The sequence below is a fragment of the Protopterus annectens genome, chromosome 5.part0 (genome assembly GCF_019279795.1).
Source record: "Protopterus annectens isolate FY-2018-M chromosome 5.part0, PAN1.0, whole genome shotgun sequence".
NCBI lineage: Eukaryota > Metazoa > Chordata > Ceratodontiformes > Protopteridae > Protopterus > Protopterus annectens.
This window is the reverse complement of record NC_056735.1, coordinates 977,971,916-977,981,230: the sequence shown is the minus strand read 5'-3', so window position 1 is coordinate 977,981,230 and position 9,315 is coordinate 977,971,916. Positions and strand designations below refer to the sequence as shown.

Genomic DNA, 9,315 nt, shown 5'->3' with positions numbered 1-9,315 from the left:
ATGTGCTTGCCTACTTCATATCTACTTCAAGCTGGACTAAATATGGCTACATACCTTTCTTACCTCAAAGATGGCTAAAGAAACAGTAATCCTCATTTGCTGCTTTATATACATTTTCTCAGTCTCTTTCCATTACATGCCTGGTTTACAGTAACTCATGTTTTGGAGCTACCTTCCAGGCCTCCAAATATAGTTTATCTTATTTATCCCCCCTTTAGATTCATAATGCCAGTTTTTCAATCTTCACTACTTCTGTCAACACAGTTGATGCCACAATCGTTTATTTCTTCTACTTTTCCCTATTTTTCCAGTTCCTTCATATATACACTCACTCACCAAAACAACAATAACCAATGTCTGGTTAGCTTTCTCCATCCCATTGCTACCCTTGCAACCCACTCATCAGCCCTCTCTTTCTGTCTCTACTACTTGTGATCTCAAACATCGTAACATGATAAATGTCCCCAGCTGATTCTTTCACTGTCACATTCCAACTTTCCCTTAATCCATACCTGTCGTTTGTAAAGTCATAATACTCCAAACAGGTTTCTGAACCATTTATGGATTCAGCACCCCATCCCCACTGACCCCACCCAACAGCAGCATCAACTAATGCTTGGTGTTAACATAATGCATGCAGAACAGTTTGCTTACACTATTGCAAGCATGATATATTTCTTGACAGGGAAATGGACAAAACTTATAGTAATACATATCACCTGGTTTCTGTTTTTTTTTTTTTTTTTTTTTTTTTTTTATGTGAAAGCAATGGGGGAATCAGTACAAATAGAAAGTACTCTTTAACTTAAGTTTTCCGGGCTAGTTTCACAGTAATTAACTGGGGCTGGTACTTGTTAGAACTGACAGATAAATGAACTGTAGCAAAAAAAACACAAAGGAAAACAAAGTCAAGCAGGGTCAGTCAATGTACAGGCTATTCCAAAAGTTAAGCTTTTAATTTAATTTAATAAGAATGTATAGTGTCTGTAACAAAAAGAGAAAAAAAAGGGTACTGGCTAACTGGTGTAGGGAAAGCCCTAACTGTGACCAAGGTAACTCAGAACTGTTTGTTGACCAAGACACTGGAAAAGCCAGTCAGGCAGATGCAGACTTCAAAGCCAACGGAAGGTCACCCATCCTTGGGGGGATTAGTCTGCTGCAATACCAATAACACAGAGACTAGATGTTGCATTAAGGCACTAAGAATGGACGAAGATGACTGCCCACCAAGTAATACACACATGTGCTGTAGTCTGGGCAAGCACGTTCAGAAGCTAACATGTCTGTCTGCCATCCAGGTTATCACAGGGCCCTAACAGCTGCGTGGATGATGGCTTATTCTTCACAGACACTGGATAACTGGTAGAAGGTTGATGAATGTCTAAAATAAATCACATCAATACTTTTGAGAACTGAAAATGTAGGTCTTGCTACTGCAGAACATTGCCACTTTCCACATGGTGTAGAGAACTCAGATGTAGTTTACTTAGGGCCTGGGAAAACCCCTGCAAAAATATTACTTAAAAATGTCAGTTTTGAAACATCAGCTGCAAATTCAGAAGTCAAAATTTCAGTAGAGACCTACTACATAAAATACTTCAACAAATGTCATATTTAATTTTTATGGACAAAGGTCACCCTCAATCAGCACCTCTCCATAATCAGTGACGCGTAATATACATGAAAATAAATATGGCAACATAGGTTCATAGGTTGGTACTAGGCTATCGGCCCTACGGCCTATACAAGCCTAGCCATAACAATTCCCTGGCTATTTCTTCCCACACTATTTACTTCCCTGGACCCCTGTCAAGCAGGGCAACTGACGTGATCCCCAGGGTAAATTTCCTTTCTCCAATCCAATCGTCAAGATTCCTTTTGAAGAGGGCCAAAGAGACGCTCTGCTTGACATGTATGGGCAGTCTATTCCAGAGTCTGTGGAGTCTCTGGGTCAGGAACCTATCCCTACAACATGTTTTGTTTATTGTGATGACAAGGTTTAGATCCCTGGAGTGTGTTGCTCTGAGGGATTGGGATTTCTTTAAGTGTAGCATGTCCAACAGCTCTGGGTTTGACATGGCCTTGTATGTTAAGCAGAGATCGCCTCTGAGTAGACGATATGCAACAGAGTATAGCTGGAGTTTTTTTAAGGCAGTCAGCGTAGGACATCTGCTTTAGGCCTGTGATTCTTTTAGTGAGGTATTTCTGTGGCCTTTCCGGTTGTTGCAGATGCCTTGAAAGGTACATACCAAACAGGGCATTGTATTCTATAATGGGTCTAATGAGGGATGAGTACAGTGGGACAATGACCTCCTTTTTTCTGGATGAAAAGCCCTAAGTGATGAGGTGTGCCACATAGAAAGATTTCCCTGACTGTTGTGGTGATGTGGTTATCGAAGGTGAGACCACTGTCCACCTGTGTCCCTAACTCTCTTATCACACTTTCGGTGTTTAGTGTACTGCCACCTATGTGGTAATTCATGGGTACATGTGTTTTCTCAAAGGGGATAACTATACATTTCTTGGCATTGAGCTTGAGCCCATGGCTCTGGCACCAAGCATACGTTTCTGTAAGGCCCTTTTGTAGAGTATCCACATCATTTGGGGATTCAATAATGGCTCCCAGTTTGTAGTCATCTGCGAACTTTGTTAGCCATTGTCCCTTAGTGTTGGCCTGTACTTTAGAGAAGTAGATGCCAAACAAGAGCGGTCGCAGGACTGAACCCTGCGGTACTCCACTTGTCAGCTGGATTTGGAGTTGGCTACTTTTACAGTGTGGGTTCTGTCAGTAAGCCAGCTGGCAACCCATCGAGTGACGTAGGGATTAATGCCCAGCTTAGTAAGTCTATCTATGATTCCACAGTATTCAAAATATAGAAAGGCAATAAAGTAATACAAAATACAACAAATAAAAAGCAAACTAACCTTTCCTTCACAGCAAAGTGTAGCAGAGTCTGTGTGAGCCTTTCTAGTAAAGCTCTGAAATGTTTTATTTTCCTAGCTCCACCCCCTCAGTTCACAAATGATTAACCTTAAGTGATCTCTTCTGTCTTATGTATGAGTCCTTAATTGATCAGTTCTAATTTCTGCCTGACTCACAAGAGACAGAGCTGTGGTCTCTTTTGAAATTTTAATATGCAGTTAAAAGCAGAATACAAATAAACACAGGGTAATGAAAACAAATCACAGTATTCAAAATATAAAAAAGCAATAAAGTAATACAAAATACAACAAATAAAAAGCAAACTAACATTTCCTTCACAGCAAAGTGTAGCAGAGTCTGTGTGAGCTTTTCTAGTAAACATATTATTTCCTTGCATTATTTGGGTCTCGTTATTGAGGCATTTTTCCAGTTTAGTTCATGGTCAGAAGATAACTAATAAAACCAAAAGTTTACATGGATTTCACAACACTCCTTTTAATAAAACCCAGAGTTAATCACTTTCGTTGTCATGTTTGGCTGATAAAAGCGCTTTTTATTAAAAAGAGTATTGTGATATATGTTATCACTTTCATGTCATTTCTATGGAAATTTTTGCCAAGGACTAATGATGTCAGAAGTTGTATGTGCCTGCCAGGAATATAACTGCTCTTCTGAATCTAGCATAAGAGGCATCTCATGAAGAAGTCATTAAACTGAAACCTACCTATCCAAAATAACCACAGCAGCTAAGGCAAAGGAGTTCTTCTGACCAAACTTGAATATGTACTACCCAAAATATCCAAGGCCTCTAAAAAACTCCTTCACACTAGAGACCATCAAAAACAAAATTTGGCACTTCATCACTAACTTACCCTCTCATGAACACCACTGCCTCACCCACAAAAAAGCAAAATGGTTCCCTGTGCAGCATAGTATAGAGTCTGCTACTAGGTCTCTCATCTTCAAATTTCTCCAACCTAACTCATTCTCAACACTAGCTGCCAACCTTTATACTAAAATGCGCACAATAAAACCTCAGATACTTCTCCCAAACAACCTCTCCACTCCAACCCACCACAAACCTGGCTACACTGCACAAACTCTTTCTCCTTCCCTTCCTTTAAAATATGGGAATCTCCCCCTAAAGGAACTAGAATCCCCCAATGTATATATATATATATATATATATATATATATATATATATATATATATATAATATATATGAGGAGGTGGATTCTTTATTTGAATTATTCCTTGAGGGCGAAAGGCTGAGGTACCAGAATACATTTATGGTGATTTATACTTCCTGAAGTCAGTGTAGAGTCTATATTGTGGTGAATTAAGTTATGTTTCTTCATTTTTTTACTATTTTGGACTGTTGGTGTTTCTTGCACATCATGAAAAGGACTTGTCAAAGTCTAGCATTACTGTCTCTCATCTACTGTCACCTCTTAACTCTACCTCCCCTCCCCTAACTCTCATTACCTCACAGCAACTCCACCATGACATAAGCCTAAAATATAAGCATGTAAAATGTGCATTTTTTTCATAATTGTTACTACATCTATTAATTGCAACTGTACAATTTGTGTTATATATTGTCACTTTCTGTTATTTTGTTGACAAGTATGGCTTACTGCCTCTCTGTTCTACTTTTTTTCTGCATTGTGAATTATTTCACCTGGGCAGTACATCTGCAAATGGTCAGCTGCTATAGGGTATTACCCCAGTACACAAATGCAAAATACAACACAGCAGGATGAAACACTGATGTACCTCATGTTTTTGTTACAGCTTTGTGTATTTATTTTTTATATACTTAGACAAAAATTCTGCATCTGACTGAGAATTACAATTCACTGCAGCCTAGAAAAGTGTCTGGATTGCAATATCCCATATTAATTCTCTGTAAAAGGTAGTACCATCACAGCATTAAATGCAATCCCTAGTGAATGAGAGCATGACATGATCAAATATTAAGGTATTTTTCTTAAGCGTGGGGCTTTATATGGATATACCTTTTGAGACTCCCTAAACAATCCTAAATATCAACTTCTTAACTTAGACCACCTTTTTCAAAACAGAGCCATTCACCTTTCCCACACTCTGCACAAAGGTAGTCCCTGATGTTGTCATGGACTCTCATGTGTTCCTTCAGCATGTCCTTCCTTGCGAAAGATTTTCCACAGTCATTACAGCCATGACTTTTAACACCTGTAAAAAGATATACACACATTATTGACTATTTGGAAAACACCACATTAACAGTTAACTACTGTAATTTGACAAAAAAATGGCTGCTAAATCTCTCTACACATTACCCCTACTCTGCCTACAACACAGTAGATGTGCCCCTGTCCCTTGTTTTCTGCTCAGGAATCACAATTTGCTGAAACTGAACATATAGCTTTAGCAGTGCTGTTCACTGACTGATTAACTGCCAGTGGCACAAGTCTGTGACTGATGTAGTAATGGTATCCCAAATCAGGCTAAGGTGTTGACATCACCCTAATAGTTCCATGTAAGCAACTGCACTCTAAAAGACACTGCACTACAAGAATGGTGATGGAAGGGCTTCCAACTTGTGTACCAGAATATGTATGATGTCAAAAGTCTTGGTTCCTGGGCATATCCCCTGAAGACAGAGAACTATACTGGCAGGCAATGAGAAGTATTCAGAAGTACAATCAAGTTAACATGGTGGCAGTTTGAAATACTGTGGTGTACCATCATTCAGTAGTGGAAAACAGCCAGTGGTACAAGGAGACACAAGCAAAGGCACATGAGAGTATGTAGGTAACGTGTAGAAGCAAGGCTACGTGAAGCAGATGCTGCCCACCTAGGTCATTGAGGTTGTAGGAGTGGACACTACATGCTTTAGAAAGACAAGCACATGAATCAGTGGTAAAGACAAGCATCTTGGGGTTCTGTAAGCTGGATAAGTTGTCATATGCAACTGCAGGGACAGCCAATTTGCAGTGCCAATGGATGCAGCAATCAGTGCAGAATTCCCCCCCTTATCTTACACACTCACACACACACACACACACACACACACACACACACACACACACACACACACACACACACACACACACCAAATAAAGATGAGTGACAGTGGGTGACTCCTTCAGGTAAACTGCTCAGGCATGAAACATGAACAGACCAACATTTTTTCCCACAGTCATGTCACATAACCCTGGATAACTGCTGCACAACACAAGAGACTGTGATAGGAGTCTCCCTTCCCCCAGTAAAAATGAAAGATGTTACCTGTATGTATGAGCTTGTGACGTTCTAAGTTTCCAATGCTGTTAAAAATCCTTCCACAGATCTCACATGGATGGATATACCTGAAAAAGAATCATAGCTATATATCAGAAAGAGGAAATGATTTCAATGCCATGCTAATGTCTAACAGAGGTTCTCCATGAAAATCTAGGACAATAAGACTGTCTATGAAAGGAATCACCAAAAATATTTTTCTCCCCAGACTTAAGACAACTGGTTACCTAGGCTTCAAAACATATACAATAGGCTATAATTAGGTGCTTCAGCAAAACATAAGTAATTCAACCACCTTAACAGTAGATTTTTTTATGTAAAAGTGATGGAATCTAAGCTGGAAAACAACCTTTATTCAGAATAAAACAATTTATACAGCAATGTCCATATGTCCAATATACTATATCTGCTGTAATGGATTCTCTACTGGGCAGCTGTTCTACAACTTTATTTAATTTGGTAACCTAGTAGATGGACTGGACCAGTTATAACCCTTAAGCCACAAGCTAGTCAGCTGCTTTTGCTGTATAAAACAGTTTTGGGGAGAGGACACTTGCAACATAAGCCTTGAAACTTACCACAGGAATCTAATGTTTTACACAGATTAATGCATTTTAGCTTTTATGTATATTCCTGACGTAACATGCAGAATTCAACTTGGAGTGTTAAGAGCACCTTTACAGAACAGTGTATATGCACTACAGATCTTCTATGGCAACTGAAAAAGCAGCTCTTCATATCACAAACACCTCACACTTAACTATGAGTCTTCTGCAAAGCAGCTCCTCGTGAAAGGAACCTCTACTCAGCATCTAATGCAATTTTCATCAGCAGTCCCACAAAGAGCCCATCCCTAATTTCATATCAGCTCATACCTGCAAACTAGAACATATAAGTCTGACAGAAATAGCAAGCTAAAAGAAACTCTGATCTCCATCTTCTCCTGTCAACAAGGAGAAGGGAAGATTAAATGTCAGTTGAGATATCTTACAATATCTGGAGTTACAGTAGGTGTTTACACAACAACCCATCTTCTATGGCCTGTCTTGACTGCAGTTCAGCACACAGGCACTCAGCCTGCAAGGTCCTAAAAGAATGTGCCTAGCAAAACCTGCTCTAGACAAATGACCCATAATGCTTGACTAAGGTGTGCAGTGCAGGCCATACAGCAGCTTCATCACTCTGCTTCATGGACAGTAGGTATTCATTATGTTTTCAAGCACTATACTGTCATATGCCAACATAAAGTGTATGGATACCTATAGTCTGATGACAGATTTTCCAGATGATGCTAGAATAAGAAAAATACTGTGTGTTAAATGACACTTTCATAATAATTAAGATGTTTTAGAATATACATTCTTGTAGTGAAAGGAACGGCAATTCAGGAGGAAGGCAAATGTCCTTATAGTTAAGACTAATAGAAATGTAAAAGTTCATATGATACGATGCCTCACTGAAAATGAATGACAGCAATAAAGCAGTTTACAAACAAAGTAAGTAGGTAGGTATTGGGGAGGAGCTCTGCCTCGCCCTAACAACATGATACTGCATATTTTGGATCTGTCAGTTTTCATGTAATAATTCTTTTTCTCAATGGTGTTCACACAACAGCATCTGATAAATGATACTTTAATAAAACCCAAGGAGCCATAGTGTTTGTCTCTGGACAGTAGACCAATGCCCAGAACATCTAATTTGATAGATTGACATAGTGGTTACACAAGTGGCAGTGTTTATTCACTTTCCCCTCTTTACTGATTTGGGGTGTGTGTCTGTTTATGTATATATACTTACATACACACACACACACATATGTATACATGGGTGTATGTTGCTTTCTTGAACAAGCAATATATTGAACTGCAAGTTATCGAGCACAACTGCTTGAAATTTTTCATATCGGGAAAAAAAAAAAAAAAACAGTAAACTTTTTACTTTTCATAGGTTCATAGGCTGGTACTAGGCTATCGGCCCTAGGGCCTATACAAGCCTAGCCATAACAATTCCCTGGCTACTTCTTCCCACAGTATTTACTTCCCTGGACTCCTGTCTAGCAGGGTGACTGATGTGATCCCCGGGGTAAATTTCCTATTTCCCATCCAATCATCAAGGTTCCTTTTGAAGAGGGCCAAAGAGGCGCTCTGCTTGACATGTATGGACTGTCTATTCCAGAGTCTGGGGAGTCTCTGGGTCAGGAACCTATCCCTCCAGCATGTTTTGTTCATTATGATGACAAGGTTTAGATCCCTGGATCATGTGTCTCTGAGGGATTGGGATTTCTTTAAGTGTAGCATGTTCAACAGCTCTGGGTTTGACATGGCCTTGTATATTAAGCAGAGATTGCCACTGAGTAGACGATATGCGACAGAGTATAGGTGGAGGTTTTTTAGATGGTTAGCATAGGGCATCTGCTTTAGGCCTGAGATTCTTTTAGTGAGGTATTTCTGTAGTCTTTCCAGTTGTTGCAGATGTCTTGAGAGGTACATACCAAACGGGGCATTGTATACTATAATGGGTCTAATGAGGGATAAGTACAGTGGGACAATGACCTCCTATTTTCTGGATGAAAAGCCCTTAGTGATGAGGTGTACCACACAGAAGGAATTCCTGACTGTTGTGGCGATGTGGTTATCGAAGGCGAGACCACTGTCCACCTGTGTCCCTAACTCTCATCACACTTTCGGTGTTTAGTGTACTGCCACCTATGTAATTCACAGGTACATGTTTTTTCCCAAAGGGGATAACTATACATTTCTTGGCACTGAGCTTGAGCCCCATGGCTCTGGCACCAAGCATCTGTTTCTGTAAGGCCCTTTTGTAGAATATCCACATCATTTCATGATTCAATAATGGCTCCCAGTTTGTAGTCATCTGCTGACTTTGTTAGCCAGAGTCCCTTAGTATTGGCCTGTACTTCAGAGAAGTAGATGCCAAACAAGAGCGGTCCCAGGACTGAACCCTGACATACTCCACTTGTCACTTGTCTGGAGCTGGATTTGGAGTTGGCTACTTTTACAGTGTAGGTTCTGTCAGTAAGCCAGTTGGCAACCCATCAAGTGACATAGGGATTAATGCCCAGCTTAGTAAGTTTATCTATGATTCC

At 39.8% G+C, this 9,315-nt stretch overlaps 1 protein-coding gene across 1 annotated transcript in view; it reads right to left on the bottom strand.

Annotated features, from left to right (window-relative positions):
* The window catches only part of PRDM15 (PR/SET domain 15), an 852,733-nt gene that overhangs the window by 344,694 nt on the left and 498,724 nt on the right, over nucleotides 1-9,315 (bottom strand). Inside the window, exons 17-18 of the mRNA XM_044071950.1 lie at nucleotides 6,198-6,277; nucleotides 5,019-5,138 (exon numbers count right to left, since the gene is read on the bottom strand). Of these exons, the coding sequence (XP_043927885.1) occupies nucleotides 5,019-5,138; nucleotides 6,198-6,277 (200 nt within the window). The remainder of the gene's footprint in view (nucleotides 1-5,018; nucleotides 5,139-6,197; nucleotides 6,278-9,315) is intronic.